General features: G+C 42.9%; 2 protein-coding genes across 4 annotated transcripts in view; one reads left to right on the forward strand and one right to left on the reverse strand.

Moving 5' to 3' along the window:
* Positions 1–1,399: 1,399 nt before the first annotated feature.
* On the forward strand, positions 1,400–19,531 carry paqr6 (progestin and adipoQ receptor family member VI). 2 transcript variants are annotated; one of them, XM_086217839.1, is made up of 8 exons: positions 1,400–1,728; positions 11,979–12,250; positions 13,484–13,611; positions 14,107–14,312; positions 14,903–15,029; positions 15,315–15,411; positions 15,790–15,934; positions 16,324–19,531. In XM_086217839.1, exons 1-8 carry the CDS (start codon positions 1,668–1,670, stop codon positions 16,587–16,589), a joined length of 1,302 nt encoding a protein of 433 aa, XP_086073965.1. In that variant the 5' UTR covers positions 1,400–1,667; the 3' UTR covers positions 16,590–19,531. The 2 variants fall into 2 exon arrangements, with proteins under 2 accessions (XP_086073965.1, XP_086073966.1); XM_086217840.1 differs by lacking the exon at positions 1,400–1,728 and adding an exon at positions 3,774–4,117.
* Positions 19,532–21,770: 2,239 nt separating this feature from the next.
* Positions 21,771–24,391, reverse strand: part of ntrk1 (neurotrophic tyrosine kinase, receptor, type 1) — a 69,508-nt gene continuing 66,887 nt past the window's right edge. For both annotated transcript variants that reach the window (XM_086217837.1, XM_086217838.1), the window contains one exon: positions 21,771–23,019. In XM_086217837.1, the coding sequence (XP_086073963.1) occupies positions 22,834–23,019 (186 nt within the window). In that variant the 3' untranslated portion in view covers positions 21,771–22,833. The remainder of the gene's footprint in view (positions 23,020–24,391) is intronic.

Here is a 24,391-nt window from a genome sequence, read left to right on the forward strand (position 1 = left end):
TCTCAAACGGGACGTTGAGGTTACTTGTAATCAGGATGGCGTACTCAGCCTGACACTACCACGTGATGACCTACACCGTAGAACGTTTGTCTACGGCTTTGCGTCGACTCGAAATGTTTGATACTCTTACCTTCACCGATGCCTTGACTTTGGTACTCGTTCAAATCCATCTCGACAAAAGGAAGCTGCGCAGTTTTGAATTGTCTAGCTTTAGCTTTCGGCTCCTCGTTATATTCACACAAAACAGTTTTATAACTACTCAAAAATTTCCAGCATAAATCTGATAATTAACAAAAAATATTTTCTGTAAAAATGTATTCAACCAGATTAGCTCGTCAGTTAGCAGAAAATTGTTCATCAATCAACCAAATAGTCAACAAAAACGTTTTGGGGTTATATTTCGCATTGTTTTTAACAAGCAGCAGAATGACTGTGATTGTTTTTCCATTTTAGAAAACGCCTGTCGTCAACACGGCATTGAGGCGCAGCCTTGATCGCACAGGTGGGACTTGAGTCCCGTACATGGCACCAGTACAGGACTTGAGACTTGACTCGGGCTTTGGGACTCAGGACCGATCTTTATTTGACACGTGCATGTTGAGGAACTGCAAAGGTCCTGCAGTGATAAAACCCTGGTGAGCAGCAGCACACCTGAGCCATTTATCTTAACTAATGGTGACCCTGTACACCAAGCGCTCACAAAAAAAAAAAAAAAACTGTCCAAAAAAAGTCCATTTACCAACTCTGTTTTCTTTCTAATTGTCCAGGTCTTCTTTTTCCACCTGAATGCTCAGTAATCCACAAACACTTTGATTTGAACTAAAAACAAAAAAAAACCAAAACAAATATAATTTTAAAAAAAGGGCGCTTCTGGTTTAGCAATAGCATCAAACAGGAAGTGCTAGTCAGTTTGTTTCTATATAAGAAGTGACATTGTCACTGTCATAAGTGGTCAGTGACCATTAGCGTCGAGCTGAGAAAAAGAAAAATACATGTCTGGCTCTTGCTGCATTCTGGAGTGACAAAAGTGATGCAGCGGCGGGGAAAACATCTTTCAAGACACCTATTAGCGAGTATTTGAAATGCAAAGCACACATTTTGGGGGACGTATCAGTTTAAGATCGCACGAAGTTACTTTGGTGAGTTTGTCAGCTGTAAGAATGCAAGCTGAAGCTGTCCATTTCTACGTGAACGCTTCCAGGTCAAACCGGATCAAGCATGGATACCAAGGCTGTGTCTGTTTAACTAGCAGGGTTTGCAAAGAGGATCCTCTTTGCTGGGACCCTGCTTCTGCCTCTCCTCTCACACCAGCTCTTTCTGTGCCATTCTTTTGTCTTTTTTTTTTTTTTTTTTTTTTGCTTCAGCCTCCTGTGCCTCTCTCTCTGCCCCGGGCCCTTTGCCCACAATCCCCTGGCAGCAGGGTCAGTGCCACCCTAACAGAAGACGGCTGGCACTGCTGCCGGCCTCATTTTTTGCTGGGTAAGGGGGATGTGAAGCCTTACTGACCCAAGGCAATCCTCTCTCTGTGAGCTCATGAAGCTGCGGGGCTGCAGGAATTCAGAGTGGACCGGCCGGGCTGCGGGGACAGGATGAGGAGTTTAAACAAGCAAAACACGCATTAGTCAGATTTATAACTTTGCTAAAAGCGCCTGCGATCTGCCTGGGAAATGTCCATGCAGGGGTCTGTGCTCGCTGTTGGGAAATGTCTCGCCTGCTTGGAGTTTATGCGTAAGTATCTTGTTATTTACCTTTTAGGCTTGTTCAGAGACATGCTGCTGGTTGCAGGTGAACACCGTTCTTGCGTTAAATAATTCGGGGGGGGGGGGGGTCCAGACATGTTTTTATTATTGCAGGAATGTGCAGAGGGAGGGGGACGCGAGGGGGCTTGATAGGGGGATCATGATGGGATAATACTCATTCTACAATTCCAAAAGAGTCACTTCTTCAGTCGTTTCCATCTCCACACCCCGCAACCCCTCCATCCTCCACCGCGCTCACCCAATCCCACAGAGCTGAAAGGTTAACCGGGGTTTCCGTGTCCTGGTGTTGGTTTGGCAGCAGCTGTCTGTCGTAGCAAAGTCGGAGTGTTTACCTCATTGTACCTCGTGTTCGGTAAGTTCCCCCCCCTCCCTCGTTGAAGAGACCCTGGAGGATTTTACTTGTAAATCCCTCTCCTTCACAGGAACAGAACACGTCCCTGCCAAATATGACTTAAGAAATATTTGTGGATTTTAACTGGCTTGGTCTCTTACTACAGAATAATAAACACTCGTAGTTATAGGGTGTCAAACTTCTCCTGTGTGTGCGCATGCTTGAATCGCCAGTCGAGAGTCTCTTTGTCCAGTGTGAAGCCTCACAGGGGCCATAAAGAGAGAGGGGGGGAGGGGGGAGGTTTTAGTTCCACAATAAAAGCGTGGGAACAAATTGTATAATGTCCCCACTGATAAATCAAAGAGAGGGAACAAGTTATGTTGTTTTCTCCTGGCCACAGATTGAGTGAAATTAATCAAATTGTGTGTCTTCATTTCATGGCCGTAAAGTAAACAAAGCGTGGGGGACAGTTATATCTCAATAAATCAAGCTGAGGTAACGAGGTGTCTTGTAATCTTGTGGCAACGAATCCATCATGTTGTTCAACAAGTCATATCTCACAGCCACACAGGAATAAACTGGTGGGAGACGGCTGCACGGCACTGCCGTAGCATTTCTAGCCATTGAATTGAGCTGTCAGAAATCATAAAAGCGAGAAGATTATCTTGTGAAACAAAACAACATCGTCCCTACAACTTGTGTAGGGGACCAATACGTTCCCGCAGGGTCGCATGAGGGTTGTCAAGTTAAGGTGGCGGCGACTGAACTTCTGCTGATTTTGATGGCATTTATTAAGTAAAAGGCTTGGTTTTGCTGAGTGATGAGAAGTCGCTTCCTCTGGGATGATTGGAGGTAGGGGTGATGTCATCATCGTGCGCCAGGAGTCCTCAGGCCTGGATGTGTTAGAAGTAACCGTTGGTCTTTGTGCTGTTTCTCACGCCCTGCTTTGCCTTGGTGCCATTCTAGATGTTCCAACCCTTGAGCCTGTTTTCACATCAGTTTTGGGCTGAACCATTGCGTCATTGGCGGAAGGTGTGCCGAAGACACCTGTCTGACCGGATATTTGATGCACAAACAACTGAAACCGGATCAAAACAAGACTCTTTAGCACCTTAAAAAACTAAAGAGTTATATGTTACAATGCCTTCCTACTAGATAAAGTCATTATTAATCCAAAGCCTCGTTTGAATGTATTACACAGGTATTTTAAGGACAATCCGAAACACTGCTGTCTCTCTGCTGGGGATAGGGAGGGAAAATGTCTCAGCACCAAAAACTGTAAGAGAAGAATTGTATTTATACCTTTTTTTTGTTACCCCCCCCGCCCTCCTTCCCCAATTATTTCCAAAAGTAAACAAACAAGCAAACAAAGTCAATACAGAAGATGGAAAACAAACCAAACGTAACAGCTTCCGAAAAGACTTGGCGTGTCTGGGTTTCAGTACACTTGGATGAGCCCTACACAACTATTTGACGGTTTTATGATGTATTTATTTTTGTATTTTAAAAACGAATTGATCACCACTCACTCCATCGGCACGAGGGTGAGTCGATAGTGACTTTGGGTGGGAGGGTGGGGGTGAAATATCCTTTTTCTAGCTCTCATTTTTGGTACATCACTCGTCATCATGTTTGACGGGAATCTCGTGGACGGGGTGTGTGTGAACGGTGATTAGCCGTGGTCGCCTCCCCACGCCCTCCTCCTCCTCCTCCTCCTCCTGTCCGTCATCACTACCGCGGCGCTCGCGCCCAGCCGTTGACGCACATGGCTCGTGTTGTTGTTGCTCCTGCGGTCCACGTGAGCAGCCAGCAGCGCTCCTGACTGGCTCGCGCGGCACAACAGAGACTTGACACAATCCCACAAACCCGAGGAAGAAGAAGAAGAAGAACCAGAAGGAGGAGAAGAAGAAGAAGAAAGAGAAACAAGTCGAGCCAGGCTGTCCAGCACCGAGGCTGATCCCGTTGTTTACCGGGCGGGCGGGAGGAGGAGAAGCGTGGAGGAACCTCCCAATGACCGAGAGTCGCGGTGAGTCGTCCCGGGGATGTTAACTTGTGTAGCTCGACGTCTCCGGTGATGCTCCGGTGCTCTGAGCCGCTTTCAGTTGAAGCGGGAACCTGCGCCTCCAGGTTCTGCTCATGTTTTGATGTAGTTCCTTGAAAGCGAGGGGGGTGGGTGATGACATTTAACACACAGACAGACAGACAGGGGGGGGGGTCTAGAGACGAGCATGTGACTAGCATGTTTTCCTTCATGGTTGCCGTGGAGATGTGGGGTTAGGTTGAGATTGTTAACAGCTGAAGTCCTGAGGAGAGAAAAAGAGACGAACTTAGGTTTGACCCCCCCCCCCCCCCCCCCCCTCTGCGGCAGATGCATCCTTCAAGTCGTCGATAAATTAAGAATTGACTGATATTTTCCTCTCTGGACCGATTAGTTACAAGTCAGCTGATACTTTTGGCCAGTAACTCTTAAAGCTGATGTTAAATAAAATAATACAAACACAAGGCTGCCTTTAAACTAATGTGTGTTTAATGAAATGTTTCTTTATTAACAACTAACGGCAACTACCAGTAGAATGTAGCTTGTATATCAACTTCATGAATATTCAAGTGGTGCCACTCATCTAAAAAAAAATAAAATAAAATTCCTTATTCATTCTATCATCATTCAATTTTGGAGCCGAAGCTGCTATTTTTTTCCCGCGTGACTAAGAAAAGTATAAAAACAGGAAATGCTTCTGTATAAATGAGGATTAATGAAGTTGATACTTGCATGCAGGTACAAGCACGGGTGTGACGAGATGGCCGTTCACATACATTGTGGGCGTGTGATTGGGTAGCAGACTTGTCTCAACATGGCACCACCATTTCAAGTTCAGATTTATGACCTCAGTCTCCACTTGCAATGAACTATTTTCGATTTACAGCAGGTTCCCTTTATTAGTCACGGGGAACGTTAAGTCACATGCCAACCTCATTCGTTTGTGTGAATTTTGTCTTTAAAAACAAGCTGAGAACCAATTGTTCGTGGAACTTTCCAGATGTTAAATAAATGAATAGTTCAGATATTTTTTCATATTAATAATCCACTGTGCTCCTATTGATACAGTTAACTAAATTTGCTCTTGGAGTTTCTGGTCGGTGGGAGTAAACAGACGCTGTGTTACATAACCCGGAGTGGCCCCTTCATGTGAGATGTGGACATGTACCAGGAAGGAGGCGACCCAGGAGGAACACCTTTGAACAAACATTCCAGTGTGACTTCACTCTTAACAAAAGGGAAGTCAAAACCACATCTCATGACATGGTAGAGTGTGTACTCTGGGAGCAGGGACGTGTCACTGAGGGTCACATACTAGCGTAACCGACGGCGCGTGGTCAGAGGCAGTGGTGTCGTCGGTTGGCGTTGGAATGAGGATTTTATTGTCCTCGAAAAATCCATACAGCCGTAAACTGCAGTTTTTTTGCCTGCTGTACTGTATCAACATTCCAGCCCCTTGTATTACTATCACACCTCGGTATATTGCAGTAGAAATACTACCAGCACTATGAGACCTAAACGTGGCAGCTACACCCCTATTGAACACACGCAGGCTTAACTGGGAAGCGCCTCTCATGTGGAACTGGTTAGTTGCTGGTTCATGTCTGCTCATCAAGATCAGTTGTCACAATATTAAACCTGCTGCGTTATACATTTGTGTGGTCTGTGACAGCAGCTTGGTGTCTCCCAGCTGTGTTTTGGCACTAACACACCTCACAGTGTACACAGTGGTGTGGTTCAGTGCTGAGGAGGCAGCACACCCATCAGTGAAAATTCACTTATTATTTACTCATTAAGGTTGAAGGTCGGAGGAAGATTTTTAGTCACAAAACCCTGCTAAACTCCCAAACAACTGAAGTGAAAAGTGGCTCATTTCGAATGATGTATTTTGAAGTTCATCTGAGGGACATGCATGATGCTGTAATACAGAACTTCGACTCAATTACTGTCCGTTGAGAGGAAACCTGAGTGGTTAAATAGGAAACACATTCTTTTCTTCATGTATTTTATTTTTTTTTAGCATCTCGTTGGTGGCTATGTTAACACCGCTCCACCTCCTCTACGTCCCCTCCACCTCCCTTAGATATACTTAAATACCTGTGTCTACTCTCCCCTCATATTCTGCTATTGAAGATGCAATAATTTAAGGCTAATTATTCATCAAAATACAATTTTAATTCAAACGTAGAGATGCTGCAGAGATGTCCCTCCCAGATGTTAAACATTTTTGTGTCATGCAGATCCGCACGAACACATTATCTTATGATATGATTCAACCATGTGGTTGTTCTAGATTCGTTCTTGATATTAAATGGTAACTGTGTTTGTTTTGTTTAACAAGGTGCTTTGGGATATAGTGCTCTAAAAATAGATTCTGAGGGACTGAGTAATTGAGGGACTGATTCATTCGATTACACGAGCGGGAAAAAGATTAACCTCTCATCCCGAAAGGATAGCTGAGGAGAATTTTGAACCAAGAAAAAGAAAAGGAAAAAAACCCAAAGGAAAACATATCTTCATGAATCCAACGTAGCTTCAAAACAATGAAATAAATTGAAATGTGTCAGTGAATTAGATGATTGTTTTTCAGCTCGTGCTGTGGTGAAAAGTCCCCCGGAGAACATCCCGGGAAACGATTAGCTGGAGTGGGAACTCTGTCTGGGCTGAACATGTTTGAGCAGGACGGTGGAATGTTCCTGTGTTTGCAACATATAACAGGAGATGTGTGTCCATCTGTGTGGGCAGCGTGCTCCCTCTCTGCATTCTTATTCAGCTAAGAAAGACGTCCATTGAGAAAGGTCCTGTGACAACATCCCAACGAGTGAGGAGAGGAGCAAAAAAAAAAAAAAAAAAGAGGAAGAAAGTGATGTTGAGTTAGATTGAGAACTGCCAAAGTCTGCAGCACTCGTCTGAAGGTGAAAATGTTGGTGTTTATGACACCAACGGTTAGAAAAACCCTCCTACAAGTGACTTCTGTCACTCAACCCGTTTGCTGAGTAAACACCTTTTCACAGGTCTGAACATAGATGGACAAAATAAATTGTCCGCTTCTAAGTTTCAGACAAAGTATTTAGACAATAATGTTTTTCTGTTTTTGTTTTTTTACATCTCTTACTGAGGGGCTGGCTGGCCAACAGAGGATACAAAGTAAATATGTTAAACAAATCTTCAATATTTTATGTTTGAAATCTGAAATGCACCCAGTTGCACTGTTTCCATTAGCCAAACCTCTAAAAGAATCACCTCTTACAAACAGTATTCATCTGAACACACTCCCTTATTCACTGCAACACCACTTGACAAGAGTCCAAAGATTATTTTTTTTCTTCAAGATATCTACCAAACCACATCTCGCTCTACGTCGATGTTATCTTTCGAGGTTGCATGCATATGAGATTCATAGCTTGAGCTTATTTGTGGATTTAAGGTTTCAGTCTGACAGCTTGTATGTGCGTCTTATCCAGCTCCCCACAGCCAGTTCTCTATCATGTGAATAGTTCCTCCTGGTCGGAGGAGAGGTTGAGCTGAGGGCGTGCTGGCTGACTCATTCATTCCATCTAGTCAGAAGGATGACACTAGAAACAAGGGTGACTGGAAATGTTTTGGGTGTTTGCATGCATGTATGATGTAAAACCAAAGGTGTTTTTTTTTGTTGTTGTTGTTGTTTTTGTTTTGTTTTTTTACATCATCTCACAGCTCATTGTGAGTTGTTGATTCTAAAAGAATGTATAGTTATCAGACTGGAGCGTTTCAGATGCTCTGGTGCAGAGCTGTAGAATAAACCGTCTTCACTCTATTGGTCTTAAATCTCTTGTTTATTACAGGATTGGCTTTTGTGCCAAAACTATGAGCAGAAAAATCATTTTCAACTGTTTTAAGAGTTTCTCCACAATTAAATGATCATTTCTTCAGAGCAACAAAAAAAAAAAAAAACCTAACTAGAGACTGATGATATTGGATTTTTAGGTGATTTTTAGGTTTTTGAATTGTCAAATGCATGTGCAGTAATGATGTTTGTAGGCCATCCTGAAAGTTAAGTCACTGGGTTTGTTCACCAAGATAATCTCATTAACGAGCAACACTTTTCTGGTTTTTTGAAGTGTAAATTATTTTGTAAGTAGCACAAAGGTAACGTTATGCTATGTACAAGCTACACCGCGGTTACCACAACTAGCTTTTTGCATATTTTGCTTTCAGCCTGAAGGCTTCTGTAGTCTTGTTAAATTTTTAAAATTTTAAAAATAAAACGATTATTTTAAGACACTTAAACAGTTAAAAATAGTCATGTATATCTGTGACATAATCTCAGGCATTTAACTCAAATCTCATTCAAAATCCCATTCAGTTTGAGAAGAGGGAACTGAACGTCCATTAAAACCAACTTACTCTAAGGTTTAGGTTCCCCCATCCATTTTCTTCCATTTATCCTGTTAAGGGTTGTGGGGGGTGGAGCCTCTCCCAGCAGCCTTCGGGTGAGAGGTGGGGTTCACCCTGGACAGGTCACCAGTTCATCGCAGGGCCAACACATAGAGACAGACAACCATGCACACTCAGAGCCACGCCCACGGTCATCCAATTAGCCTAGTCTCCATTTGTATGTCTTTGGACTGTGGGAGGAAGCTGGAGTACCAGAGAGAACCCAGCAGGCACAGGGAGAACATGGAGACTCCACACAGAAAGACCCCGTGCTGGAGCTGGGACTTGAACCCAGAACCTTCTTGCTGTGAGGTGACGGGTCTGACCACTGCACCACTGTGCCTCCTGGTTTTAGGTTCCTCTTCATTATAATCTGTAAATAGAAGTTACTAGTATATCAAACCTGCTGCTATTTTCTTATTATAGAGCAATCATCCTCCGTTTTCATTGTCTCAGCTCTGTATGTCTGTGTCTTGTGTGTCTATAGTTGTTTTTATCTACTTCTTATCTGATTTTCATGTTCTACGTTTCTTAAAGCACCGATGGAGTTGCACTGGTAATCTCATTGTATGTTATTTATAATGGCAGTAAAGCTTTCTACTCTATTTATTCTAACCCACACCAGCACACATCAGTCAACATCCAAAATCAACTGATACAGTCATCAAGCCAGTGAAGAAGTTGGCCAGCGCTTTACAATGAGAATTTATGAGATAAAGAGAATTCTGTCCCAGGCTGCAGCCCTTCTCAGCATGTCATGCATATTATGTCTTATATGTAAAGTTGATCACACCATTCTTCGCTGCAAACATGTTTGGTTGAATAAAGGAATGTATTATCATATGTGATTTTATTCTAACGTGTGATAACTAGCAGGAGAGGGCACGCTGACTTTATGTGCTGGGTTATCACACTCTTTGCTGCTACAAATCTTGATTAAGCAGACTAGAAGAGTGTTCTGGTTGCTGGGGAGATTCTTGTCCTCGAGTGTGTTTTTCATGTTTATGTCTACAAACAAGACGATTGTCCAAAATCATCAACTGTTAAAATAACAACCCTCAGTTGTTTGGGTCTGTGAAGAAACCATCGCTCAGAGCCAGTTCAGCCAGTTCTAATCAAGTTTATCCAGTGTCGAATCTGCATCCGTAGACTTAACCATTCAAATCAGCAGCTCAGTGTGCAACATTTCACGTGTCAGATGTTTAAAGTCATTAGTACGGCATGATGGAAATGATGTGAATGTAAATGAGGTCTGGTTGTGAACCCAGTGACTTTTAGCAGCTATTGTCTTTGACACAAGTCTTGTATGTGTGCTGCTATGTTTCTCAGGCGTGATGAATGCAGGATTTGTACCAGTGTGCATGCTTGTTGTGCATGTTAGTGAGCCCGTACACACACACACACACACACACACACACACACACACACACACACACACACACACACACACGGTATTTGTGGCTGTGCTTCATGGCAGGATACTGTGCAAGTGTGAGACGTTTCATTTCCATCCAGTGCAGCGTGTAACAATCATCCTTTGGCCCCTCTACTCGCCAGGCTTAGCCACCACAAAGCTCACTTTGTCACAGTTAACAGGCCGCGTCCTGCAGCTGGGTTGAAGTAAGCGGCGGTTTGCTCGCTCACACACTGCTAGAAAGGAGCCCCTCCGAGGTATGACGCCAGGAAACGTTTCATCATGTCCCTAAACCCGGTGTCTGTTGATGCACAGGCTGTGATTTGACAACAACTTATTTTCTGGGTTTAGTTAAATAAGAAGGTGAAGTTTGTGTCCAATCCGTGTTTGTCTGCTCAAGTCTGTTATTATTTTAATGTTGAACACAAATGTCTTCACAGTTTACAGTATCAGTCATCATGTGGGAAACAGGAACAGCGTGTCTGTGAGAGTGTCTAGAGCCTGATTTATTGTTTCTACTCAAAATAACATGAAGGACTTGGATACTATATATTTTTGTAGAGTATTTTTTTATAAAGCAGTTGAGACTCCCTGTTGGTATTTGAAAAGACTAACAATATCTTGGCCAATGTTCACTTCATCATAAACTCATTGGATATCTTAAAAGTCATCATCAAAGAACTATTACTATATACTATACTACTATACTATGAGCAGAACATTTTACAGTTGATGAACATGGCAGCGCTCTCTGGTGGGCAAACTATGTCATGGTCACGCTATTACTTTGAACTACTTCATTCTTTTTATTTTCTCATAATTTTTAATTTACTTTCCACTCAAATCAAGATGTGGAGAGAATGCTACAGACAGCAGAAGACCATGTCAATGATAACGATTACATAGCTTAATTTTCCTCATATGGAAACAAACAATCCTACACATTTTTGGCACGTCTTCCAACATCATTGATAACATCCACCTTGATTGTCACTATAATTTGTGTATGTAAAGTAGTTAGTAGCTTTCTACTGACGTAACAGCAAATGCATAATGAGTTTGTCAGGAAAAAAGTGTATTTCTGCATTTGCAAGTAAAGAAATGTGTAGAGATAAACATTCTTCAAACTCGTGTTCCCCAGTGGACATTAAAGGAACCTTCTGTGTTCTGTGTTGGCCTTCAGGAATACGTTGTTATTACTTGCTTGTTTATTGGTCACAGGCCACTGCAGTGTGACAATGCCGTGCATTCTTTAAATCGATGTCTGGATGCATCTCAAGAGCCGTTACAATAGGAGATTGTTCCTCATGTCGGCCTCAATACACAAAGAGATCTCTCTGGAGAACCATGTACATAGAAAACCCGAAGGATGAATTAATGTTTGCTCTGTCTTCAACATCCACAAAATGAACCTGGAACAAACACAATGTCCATAAATCCAAAAAGTGTTTTTTGGTTGTTGTTTTTTTGCTTTTCAAGTATTCACAAATATAGTAGATGTCTGTGTTACTTCAGTTGCAGAAAAAGCCAGCCATGTTTATTCAGCTTGAAGCTGATGGTGGCTGACAGCTAACAACAGCAGCAAAACGGTTCCAAAACATCTTTTTACAGCTTTCATGTGCATCATCTGGTATAATACGCTTGGTAATACTCAACTAGAGCAAAAAACAAACAATAACATTTGAGGTTCCTCTGAGTTTGCTTTTAGCTCAAATCAAAAGCTTTGTCTTGTTTGATTTGTTGCTGTAGCTGCTGTTAGCTGTCCATCGCGATTACCTTCACGCTAACTATATATGGCTGGCTCTCTGGCTTCCTGGAGTACACAGGAGTATACAGGAGGGGGGAAAAAACAACTTTCTGAGCTCAAAATACCAAAAGTTTTGCGTTCAGAGTTCAGACTTATTAAACACTCTATATAAAAGTGAAAAGCAAGAACTTTAAAAAGTGCATTAGTCCTTTGTTAATTGTGAGTTGTATTGACTAAGTGTCTGATCATTTGTGTTGGCTCTGTCCCTGCAGTGTTCCCCGTGTGGCGGGGGATCGGGGCCAGTATTGGTGTCGGAGGCGGGTGGAGCCAAGGCTGGGGGCGCTGCTTGCGATGGGAGCAGGCCGCCCCAGGAGAAGGGGCCCGGATCCCAGTATTTGACTACCCTGTGTGGATCGTCCTCTGTCGTGGAGGACGTGCCCGGCTCAGGGAGGTTTGTCAGAGAGGGAGGGGGGCCATCAGACTGCCCAGAGACATGCTCAGCATCAAGCTTCCCCAGCTCTTTGACATCAACCAGGTCCCACAGGTTAGAATACCTGATTCACAACAGCATCTAGAAGCTGAACACACACACACACACACACACACACACACACACACACACCCCCCCCCACGGTCATTCTCATTTAAGGAAGTAATCTCCCTCAGCACATGCGGCAAGGTTATATAACTTATGTATGGATGTGTTCTCTACAACCACTGATGGTACATCACCTGAGATCTATTCTGACAAGCTTACTCACCTTTTCAAGCTGATATGGTGAATGTGCGAGTGAAACATCTATTAACTCACCCAGTGTCACCATACTGTAAACCATGTTTATTTCCACACTGACTCAAGAACTGTTTGACTGAGTCTTAAGAAACTTAAAATCACTCATCATTTCGGAGGCTTCTGTCAAAGTTCAACATAACACTTTTCAAACAGCAAATTTTTTTCTCTGTCAGTGATAATGTGACATCACAATGTTTAATATTCATTTTATATTAATTTCCATGCTGTAACCCTCCATCAGATGTGAAAGTATTTGCTGATGTACTCCTCTACAGCCCTTGTCAAACAGGCCAGCTGATATTCATCCTCTCCTGCTCCAGGAACATTTACATCTCTGTCCGTGTGTTTATCTTCATGTGTTCTGTCGTCCAGCTGGAAAGATTTTGGCCCAATGAAACATGTCGTCTTCACCCCCTCAAAATAAATACCAGCATTTTTTATGAACCGCTCAAAAATGGGTTTTGTCTGGTGTTAATTCATTTTAATGTTGGAGCTTCTGATCGTTGTATGTTAGTTTAAAGGTGTTTCTCCCATTCATCTGCTGGAAGTGCTAATATGCCGCAGAAGGTTTATGTCATGATGGAGACATCTTTTCATTTCATGGGAAATGTCCAGCCTCTGATTCTATTCCAGCGAAGCAAAATATGTGGAACGGCTCTCATCTGATATTATGTGCCTCTCTCATTGGGAGGGTTCCCAACCGGGGGGTTGGGAACGCTGCGAGTGTCGCTTAACATACAGTACTGTTAGACTGGAACTTTTTGATTTTAAGCATTCCAAAAAAAAAAGGACTTTATTATTCTGTTTTTGAACAAAATGGGCACATTAAGGTTCTGTTTTACAAATCTGTGGAACGATATCTCCGGTAACAGTAATAGGTCACACATTCCAATCAGCAACAGGTGGAAGGTAACTGTCCCTCTAGAGATTAGCAGAACCAAGTGGGCAGAACCATTTCTCACCTGGACTCTTTGTTTTCCTCAGGTGTTCCAAGAGGATGGCATCATCTCTGGATATCGTCACCCACGGAGCTCAGCACTGGACTGTGTCCTCAGCAGCTTCCAGATGAACAACGAGACCATCAACATCTGGACACACTTCCTGCCAACATGGTGTGTGTGTGTGTGTGCGTGCGTGCGTGTGTGTGTGTGTGTGTGTGTGTGTGTGAGTGAGAGAGACCACTGCCTTGTTACACGAGAGGGCTGGAAGAAACATTTTTATGAACACCAGACATCTATTTGTGAGCACTTAAAGGTGAAATACACTTTTTGGGTGAATATTGCTTCAGATTAAAGAGACATTTGATGCAGTGTCCTGACACTCATTCTCTTTTCTTTTCCCGTTTAAAACGTAAAGGAGTTAAAGAAATTAGAGGCTGATGGAGGAATTTCAGTATAGTTGATTATTGCCACAAATTCTTTTTATGGATAAAATGTTCTTTAGAGAATTTTGAGATAGAAAGTGTTGACACATGAGCTCATGATCGAAATAAACAAAGACAAAGCCCAGGAAATCGGAGCAGTCCATCAATGCTGAAGAGATGAGCTGATTGTTTTGAATGTGGTCGGTTGTCTCTCTGGTGAGATCATGCTTTTTGTCTGCTGCAGGTATTTCCTGTGGAACTTCAGTGTCCTCTGCTCCACCCTGAACTTCCTGACTGACAGCTACACCTGGCCCCTTCTGGTCTACATGCTGCTCATCTGCATCTATCCCTTCACCTCCAGCTGTGCCCACACCTTCAGCACCATGTCCCCCGAGTCCCGCCATATCTGCTTCTTCTTTGATTACGGAGCGCTCAGCCTCTACAGCCTCGGTAAGAGATCAGACATACGTGTGGAACACTAAAATAGATGCTTTGAAGGTGAAGCAGTACTTCACCCAAAAAGTGTGTTTTGCTTTTCACCTACTCATAAATAGGTGTCTGGAGCTCACAGAGATGTTTTTCCCTCTTGCATCACTTCCTTGTGATTCCAGAAAGCAGAAAGATCCAGCCATATATTTAGCTAGGAAGCTAATGGCGGCTGACGGCTAGCAGCTGAGCGAATGGCTCAGATGAAGAGGACTGCTGTTGTTTTGTTGCGGTAGCTGTTGTTCGGCGTAAGTCACCGTTAGCCTCAAGCTAGGTGTGACTGGCTCTTTCTGCGTTCTAGAATCACAAACTGAATCACTGCAACAACAGAACTGCCCAAAACCTTCTGCTTACCCAGCACATAGTCCGGCAGGATCCACACCGTCTTCAGCGAGCTGCATGCTCATGAATCCACACACACTTTGACTTGAGCTCAAAACAATCATGAAGCCTTCCTGAACAGCGCTACCATGAATAAGTGTGAACTAAGCGAGCAACTTTCCATGTTTGTTCACTGTATGTAATAATAACAATGAATGTTGTGGTGTGTTCAGGATGTGCCATCAGCTACGGACACTACGTCATGCCAGACTGCTGGGTGAACAGTTGGCTCCATCAGCATTTCGTCCCCATCGCCATCGGAAACACTTTGTTCTGTACCAGCCTGTCCTGCTACTCCAGGTAAGACCACCCAGAGCTTGAGAGCTTGCATAGACTTCACTTTTAGATATTAGCCCTCAGTATTAGAGTTGAGTGTAAAGAAATGTTTTTTTTTTCTTATTTGCATCTTCTCCAATACCTGCTGACATGCCCCCTCTGCTGAGGCTAGAGAGTAATATGATTAAAAGTATTAAGCCTGCATAGCAACAGCAATTACATCATATCCCGAGTGGGTCGGACTGAGCGAGGATAACTTGCTCGAGAGATCTGAGGAGAGACGTGTCTGCTGTCTGTCTGTCTCCACAGGTTTCTAGAGGTCCAGTTCCCTCACAGGAGTAAAGTTCTACGGACCGGAGCGTTTGTCCTCCCATTCATATTTGACACTGTCCCTCTGTTTTACAGGGTGAGCGTCTGTGTCTCTCTGTGCTTCATGTCTGATAACATCCACATAATAAAACAGCTGGGATATATTATTCGATGCCTTTACTTCCAGTCCTAACTTTGTCAGGAGAACTACAGATGAGGATGTTTAGTGTGGATTATAACATAAGAGCTGTGAGCTGATTAGTGTCAGACTTTGGTCAGGACCTTATTGGCTCACAAACACATAAACTTATTTCTTTCCTTAATCTAAAGCAAATGTTGTTGCAACCAATAATTAATTCTCCTAATTGTAGTAGTTTTATTTTTTCTGTCTTGAAAGCAGTTCAGTTTTATCGATCACATCTGTCGTGTCGTGGGAGCAGCAGTTTCTTGATAACTGGTGATCATCTGTGTGTAGATCCTTCTGTGCTGCGGGGGAAGCTGCAGCCTGAGCGAGGCTCTGTCTAGCCACTGTTACCACCTCCTCTTTGCCTTCCTCACCTGCTTCCTGTTTACGGCTCACCTCCCGGAGCGGTTGGCCCCGGGGCGCTTCGACTATATCGGTATGTCCTCCGTGCTTGTTGTTCCACTCAAGTTGCGCCTGGCTTGTTTGACTTCATTCCTCAAGGAGAATAATAGTGTTGTGACAACAGCTGAAGGAACAAGTACAAACAAGTAGTTAGATTGTACCTGAGGTCTTCAGAACGATCGGCCTCGGTACGTCTGTGGACACGAATCATAACTTATTCTGAAAATATGATATTTTGCATACAGTGCATCTCCTTTTGAGAAAAATCTGTTGCAGCTGAACCAGAGAATATTTGGCGTTTTTGCCTTATTAGTTAGTTAAAATGTTTGTGAGAGCTGAATGCTCTAACTGTGAGCATTCTCGGAGTATTTCACCACCTCGTTGTTCTGCTAACTGAGCCTCCTCATGTCTTCCCTCACACAGGCCACAGCCACCAGCTGTTCCACGTCAGCGCTGTGGTGGGGACGCATTTCCAGATGCAGGCCGTGATCGCAGACATGAGTTCACGGAGGGCGTGGCTCGTTGCCCAGGGAGCTGTGCCGTCCTTCCTGGGGACCATCGGAGCTCTGGTTGTCAGCCTGGTCCTCAACCTGGGCATCATTGGCATTTTCAGTGCGCCTCTACTTCGTAAATCCTGCGTCAGCTCCAGTCAGCTGCACACGTCGCCGTGCGAGAGCAAGGAGCAGTGAGGGTGCCTAAACACAGCTGGTCCACTTTCCAGAGGAAAGGTTTTGACCATTAGGTGTTTCTGCTTGGTTAACCTTGTTTCTTCAACCACACAGCAGTTATCTAACTTCACCACACAGCTGAGTGTTGGTTCATGCGATCCCTCAGCAGCTGAAGACCCAGTAGCTCTTACTGACGCCAGCACTGAGCGTGGAAGCAGCTGAAAACACGTGTACAAAGGTCTGTTAATTTATTTTTAATGTTGTGTTTTAGAACAGCTCTGGGTTGAATGAAGCATGCTGTTGTAAGACAACACATCAGTGCCTTATTGCTGACCTGCACGTCATTAACAATGTTTACACTACACGCGCGCTCCCATCTCAGACTGGAAACAGTGAAATTGAAAGTTTACAGGCATTGTTTTCAAAAGTTTTTTTTGTTTTGTTTGCATTAATCAGAACCTCCTCTACTTTAATTAAAGAATTATTGGAAAGATTGCGTCTAACTGGACTACTTGGTTGGTGTGGTTGTTCTTCAGTGGAGACAAGCTTCATTCAACTCTACATAATATAATGCAGATTGGATTGCCAGCACTTACATATTCACCTATTGATTCCACTCTGCGCTGACTGGAATTGATTTGCAGGCCAGTGTGGTTCTTTTCTGATTGCCTGTCTCATTATGAACCCCACAGTCTGAACCTCCACGGGGAAAAGAAGGAGAGAGAAAAAAGTTACGACGCACTAGTGATTAGAAGAAACGTGCCGTTTTTATTAAAGTATGTTTCCATGGCAACCATATAGTGGCCTCACACCCCCTGAAGGTCTTCCAACAATTTCCGTGTCCGGAGTAAATTACAGCGTTTGCTTTTGTTCTTCCGTGACGTTTCTTAAGTGCAATTCTGAACGTGCGCAGTCAGAACTATAATCAGGATCAGTTCCAGACCCCAGAAAAGTGGTTCTAATGTTACTTTAGAGGCCTTTGAATATTCCAGAGCAACGAAGGGACCTTTTAATTAGCAGTGGAATTCAGATCAAAAACAGTACATTTAAATACATTTTGTATTCACTGAGGAGTTGTAGCTTATTGCAGTTATTTAACAAATCACTCCTTACTTTCTGTCGGTATTTGGACCTGCGAGGCCGTTGTTTCCATTCACCGCTGGTGTAAAGCTGCCTCATCTGTTTCATGGGATATCAGGATATTTATTGCTTATCTTGGGTGCAGGAACAGGAATAACAGTGGTGTTTTTCTTCTACTACTACGGATGAGGAAACTAGAACTATTGATACAATGCCTCTGAAAAAAATGAACCCTCTGTTTAAGTGAATTTGGACCATTTTTGAGACCAAAATCAGCGTTTGAATTGAAATATTTCAGCAGTTAACGGATCGATGGAGAATTTATTTACCGTTTCTGTTAATAGCTTGTGTCACATCTCAGGCTTGCCTGTTTTATATCCGTGCAAATAGATTCTGATGTGATAGACATTAACCTCTGCTAGTCCACAAAATTTTCCAAGATTTAGCTGCAGATAAATCGAGTGAAGACATCATGGATATTGAAGGTAAAAACTGCTCCAGCCTTTTTGATACACTGTGAATCAAGATTTCAGCTTTAGAATCAAGACGCGACACTCGATTGAAGAAAATCCAGACATGAACTCAGCACTACTGCAGATCTTTTCACTTGTCTCGAGAAAATCACACCTTCGGGTCTTAAAAATGGACAAAAATCCCTTAAAATGATGGTGATTTTTTGGGCAGTTTATAAGTGAGATAATTATTAATAATTGTTGTTTTGTATCTAGACGTTATGGTTGAAAGAGGGACTCTTTTTACTTGACATACTTGGAAGGTTCATCTGTATAAAACATGTTTTAACACACTCGAAGCACAAACGAACACTTAATTCCATTTGTACTCACACACACAAACACCCACACACGCTGGGAATTGAGGGTTGAGTAGGAAGGCAAATGTACGTGATATTATGGCCATGAGGTGTGTTACAGGTCCATGTCGGATGCTGAGGTAAAAGCGTGGGTGTCAAATCACAAAGAGCACACACACACACACAGACACACACACACACACACACACACACACACTGATTGTATTAGAGCAGTGGTTTTGTTCAAGATGTTTTTAGCGTACAAGAGTACAAAAGGTCACTTTGCCTTTTATGACCACAGACAAAAACCGAGCAGTATTTGGCCTGTGTGCGGTTTCCTCCGACTCCTCTGTTTTATCTGTACCCCTGCCGCCGATCGATTTTTATTTTCTCGCCAGTCATCATCTTACAGCAGTTTGACTCTGCTGGTTCTTGGAATTGCATCATTACTGACCTCTGATGTGGTTCTGCGATATCGACCCAAACTAGTTTGGAACTCATTTATTTCCACGATGCTGTTTTGTTAACATCGCTGGTTCTCCAATAGTTTGGTGCCTGAAAGACTCATTCAGAGTGTAGAGAAGCTCACAGATCCCCCTTCAAATATGTCAATAATGCCTTCCTCTGCCACAGTTTGACTTCATTTACATCGATTAAATCTGACCTCATGATTCTGAATTGCCAAAATTTTCCAGACCAGATCACTGTTACTCTAAAGCTATTTGGCTTGCAAACCGTCTCAGTGGACAACTTGAAGCCGGATTGTCTGTGTTGATTTCTTTTTTTTTTATATACATCGTGTATAGAAGGACGTTTGTTAAGGTGAAGTAGAGCGTAAGGACGAGACAGGATGAACCACTCGAGATTTCCAGGAAGTTTCCATTACTCTGTCAAAAATAGTGTATGACTGTTGGTGCCTTTTTAATGTTTTATACTTTTGATATCATGCTCAGTTTATTCCTTGTCTATAAAAAATACAGCTACTCTATAAATGTTGAATACATGTTTGTTCTTTGCTGTGTATAATTTGTAATTTGCTACTAGATTTGTGTAATAAATTAAGCCTTTTATAAATGTATTATTGTTGTGTTATATGTATTTTAAGATAACAGCCTTATTTTCTTGGATGATACAGCCAAGATCGATAGTGATGAAACAAAATGAATGCATAAGATTCATCATGGTGGACACAAGTTAATATAATATCCTCTGGTTAAGGAAATTCTTTCAAATGTCTTTCGACAGCAGCTGCAGTGAGAACAGTGCTAAGAATGACCAGCAGAGGGCAGAGTATCACAACAAAAACTCCTCCACCCTGCGTGTCAGCTTTTAATAGCTGCGATATTTAGAAAAACAATTAGGCTCCAGGTACCCCAGGGATTCATCTTCAGGTAAAACAAATCTTCAGTGACTTGCTGCTGCTGCTGCAAAAAAAAATCAAAGTCATTTCATACAATATTCAAAATTAATATTTCATTTATACGAGATGAATTCACTTGTTTCCACAGCAGACGATTTTGTTTTGGCCAGGCTTTAAATGAGCTTAATATTAAATGAGCTGTAAGATGAACGCAATGATTTCTTGAAATAGAATTAAAAGATCCAACGCCCTCAAATTCATTAGAGGCAGGAAAATCCTGCTTTTATTTCTTTTCAGTGCAGTTCATCATGACGGGTTTTGATCATGGTATTCTATTATGCTCACACATGGTTGTTTCCAGATTATGTATGTATGTATATATATATATGTGTGTGTGTGTGTGTGTATGTGTAAAATCTCTGCAGAGCACAAGCTGCCCTCAACTTTGATCAAATGGTCAAAATCTATTTATTATTTTTTTTTTTTTACTTCTGTTACTTTTTCTCTCCACCAGATTTTTGACTGCTTTAATTTGAGATCACAATACAAGGTTCTATGTCTTCCTACTCATTCATCATCTTAATGCATTGCGGGTGGAACATTAAAGTGTTTTTGTTTGGGTTTTTTTTTATAAGCAGTGGACGACATACGTGGACCGCAATGAATCGGCTGCATTCTTCATAGAAGAAATAATTACCATACGAAATCAATACGCTGCATACATGTATATGCATTATATGACAAGGTGGAAGATTAAAAAGGAAAGTTTGCCTCTGCAAAGCTCTAATAGGAGTTCCTATTTTAAAAATTGCCTCATTTCCAGACCTTATTATAGTCGTATTCCATATTCAGGCTGGAGACTCGAGTGCTTATTAAAAAAGGTTCATTCTGCAACCATAAATGGAACCCATAAGGATAACAGGGACAAACACTACAGAGTGTACTAATCCTATCTGGCCAGGATCTTCTTGTAGACACTAGAAGAAACAATAAGCCCAGACATGAGTCCTCCAAGTGTTTTCATCCCCCAGTGCACCAGAGGAGGTATAGAGAGAAAGAAAGGGAAAGGGATGATAGCATTACTCACAATCCATTACCACTCCCTGGAGATGCTCTGCATACACCATATATGTGTGTGTGTGTGTGTGTGTGTTGGGGGTGGGGGTGGGGGTGATACCGAGGTACAGAGAGGGGTTTGGTTTTAGAGAGTGTTTGTTTGCCGGGGGACCAGCGGTAAGGCAATATGAAACTTGATTATTCCTTTTCAATAACTGTCTGCGGCAGATCACATGCAGGCTGCTGATTAGTTCGTCAAAATAATAGAGGCCTCTTGAATAGGCTTATTAAGGTGTCTAAGTTTAAATGTGGCGGGGATCAATGCGCTCCCTGAAGCCTGCCGCAACCACGGACTGACTGATGCAGGGAGGGAGGTTCCTGCCACACTCAGGTTTTAATCAACTTGGTTTATTTATTTTTTTCAAGGGCAGACAATATACAAAGTACTGGAGTAACAATACTTGAAGATATATTTTATAGACATTAGTACAGAGTATGTACATTCACTATTTACACTTAAAGGCATCACAATGGTTTGCACACTCAGTTTTTTTGCATCTCCAAATGTCTGATTGCCACAGAGAGAATTTCTTCCCACTTCGATTCACTTGTTTGCTTGTCGCCACGTTTTGGTGAATGCGTGTGAACAAGTTCCGTCTCCTGGCCATGAATTGACCAAACACCAGGGACGAGCTCCATCCGGCGCTCAAGAACGAACCCACGAATCACACCACACGGAACACACACTTGTCAAATTGAAGGAACGAGTTACTTCTCGTAGACGTGAATTAATCAAAGTGTGGGAACAAGTTCGACTGTGTCTGTTTTCTCTCTGTGGCTACTCCAGACCCCCCACCCCACCCCCCACCCCACCCCACCCCTCCAACCTCCAGTGTTTGTTTCAGTGCCATCTGTGCCTCCTCCTGGAGTTTCACCCATTTGAATCCATCTGTCACCTCTAGGACCATCTCAGTGTGTCCCCTCCCACCATCTTGCCCCCTTACCAAGTTTCACCACAGTGCTTTGATTCTGAAGGTCATTACAGTTGCACGTCTTTAATTTGTACCAAGGACTCTCGCAGGTTTTCGTCTGGCAGGCAGGCCACAGGTCTTTACTTTTCCCATGTTTGACCGTTCAAACTGACCATATTACATGTAAACACCGTAATTAATGTACAGAGAAATGCGTTCTTTGCTGATATACGTGATTTGCTTCTTGAAAAATATTCATATGATACACTGGATTTGACACATGAGGAACAAACTCGGATATATACAATCACTTTGAAACAACCCTCCATGTCAAAACTTCTCCTAAAATCAGTGACTATATAAATGACTGTCTGCTGCGCGCTAATCTGTAAAATCCATTTGTCGTGACATGATGTGAAGCCCCTCACTTACGGTGTACTCAGCGGTTTGATTTTCTACTGTCAGCACAGGGGTCTGCGGCAGAGCTGTAGGATCCTCTCACGATGACGCCGCAGAGACATCAGAGCTCACACACCACCAACAACAAACCTTCGTCTGATTTCCTCACCACGTAAAGCTGAAGCGCTCCCATAATATGATGCATTATCCATGCATGTCCCTCCATCAAACGTTTGACGATGGGGGAGGTTTCAGGGTTCGGGGTTCAGGTCAAAACTGAAGCAGGAAGATCGCTGTTCAAAATGTCCATCAAGCATTTCAGGTGGAATAGCAGCAACTGGGAGAACTGGGAAATGCCCTTTATTGTGGTCTTGTAACTGGTAAAGAAAGACAAAAGCAGACCTATAAATGTCAACTTTGATCCTTTTGGTTTAGTTTAGTTTTCCAACGATCCCCGTTACTCTTCCTGGAGTCCTACATTCACACATGAAAGCAAACAAGTCATAACATAAAAGGAGAAGAGAGGCAGGATGATAACTTCAACCTCCACAGCCTCTGAGAGCCAATCCCTGATCCGTCTCGGCTCTGCTAACCCAGGATGTCCAGGTACACCGGCGGGTTCTTGACCAGGGCCAGTAGGCGGCTGTGGATGTCCTTGATGACCATCCTCTGCTGGGGCTCCCTCTGCCAGCAGCCCTGCATCAGCAGGTAGACCTCTTTGGGGCAAGTACGCGGCCTTTCTAGTTCCCGTCCCTGCGTGATGCATTCAATGGCCTGATGGGGTGGGAATTTCAAAAAACAGTGTGTTAACAGAGAGATCACATGCTGTAACTCTGTCCTCACTAGGAACAAATCAGCTGAAGTTCAACCACCAAATATAAATATATTAAAATATATATATATATATATATATATATATATATATATATATATATATATATAAATATATATATATAGCTGTGCTTGCTGTGCCCAACTATATTGCTCATGAACTGCTTAAATTATTTCTTCATTATCAAGGCATTTCCAAACTTCAACAGATTTCTTTTAATGCTGCAGGTTCTAATATTTCCATTCACAGTTATTTTATTGAAAACAGAGGCAGAGGCCTTTGCTAATACATGAACGATTGTTCTTCAACGATTTAATGCTATCTTGGTAAGATAGCATTAAATCGTTGAAGAGTGCCACCTTTGATTCACACACTATGTGAATGGATGCTTGCTGCGCCAAGGTCAGGATTGTCTAAATACATAGATACCTTTCCATCAACAGATTTACAGTAGATGAGACTTCAGGGACAAATGAGAGAAGCCGAAATCTGACTGACCTCCAGCTCAGACACTAATGGCTACAATGATTGATGGAGTTCACACTGCTGCTGCTGCTGCTGCTGCTGCTGCTGCTGCTGCAGCGGCGGCGGCGGCGGTGGCGGGGGCTCGGTGAATAAATCACTGTTGGGGATGGGAGAGAGGAGTTCACGCCACTCTCCATTTGAAGGGTTACTGACTCAATCGCTCCCCCCTTGTTAACCTTCGCCTGATCCGACGTACAGAAGAGGCCTGCCGGCGCTAAGCCACTTCACACATAAAACGGCCCGTCGTTCAGCCTCGCTCCCAGAAAGGGCCTGGCATGTCAAATTAGTATTTTGGGATGATTTATTACGACAACTGCGTGTTTAGGCAACATGATAATTTCACCTGTCCCTCATTGGCCAAGACAGATTAGGCTAACGAGGTTAAAGCTCATTGGCCCTGGGCAAAAATGAAAACCAATGCGATTAGAATTGAGTGCCAGGGAAAAGTGATCTACCCTTCTCTCGAAAGGAGAGAGGGTTTGGGCCTGTAATAGCAGCGTTGTGGTCACGATGGAGTCCCGCTTCTTGGTGCTGGAGCTGAAAAGGCTAGACTGGACTGCCCTTAATTACTATGAACTTATTGATCGGTGTAAGAGAACTAGGCTGCATACAACCTCAGCAGCATATGCTCTGGAGTATCCATAACATTCAAGAAAAGGTTTGGAAGTCTGCTTTAACAGGAACTACCAAAACAGCTCAGGCTGCTGTGTAAAGAGCTCAGATTTTGGGGTTTAAAAACTTCCTCACACCCAGGAACTTTGCTGTGACACGTTTCCATTTACTGCAACG

This window comes from Aulostomus chinensis, chromosome 11, assembly GCF_037954235.1.
Source record: "Aulostomus chinensis isolate RoL2024-O1b breed Wild chromosome 11, RoL_Achi_v1.0, whole genome shotgun sequence".
In the NCBI taxonomy this organism is placed as follows: Eukaryota; Metazoa; Chordata; class Actinopteri; order Syngnathiformes; family Aulostomidae; genus Aulostomus; species Aulostomus chinensis.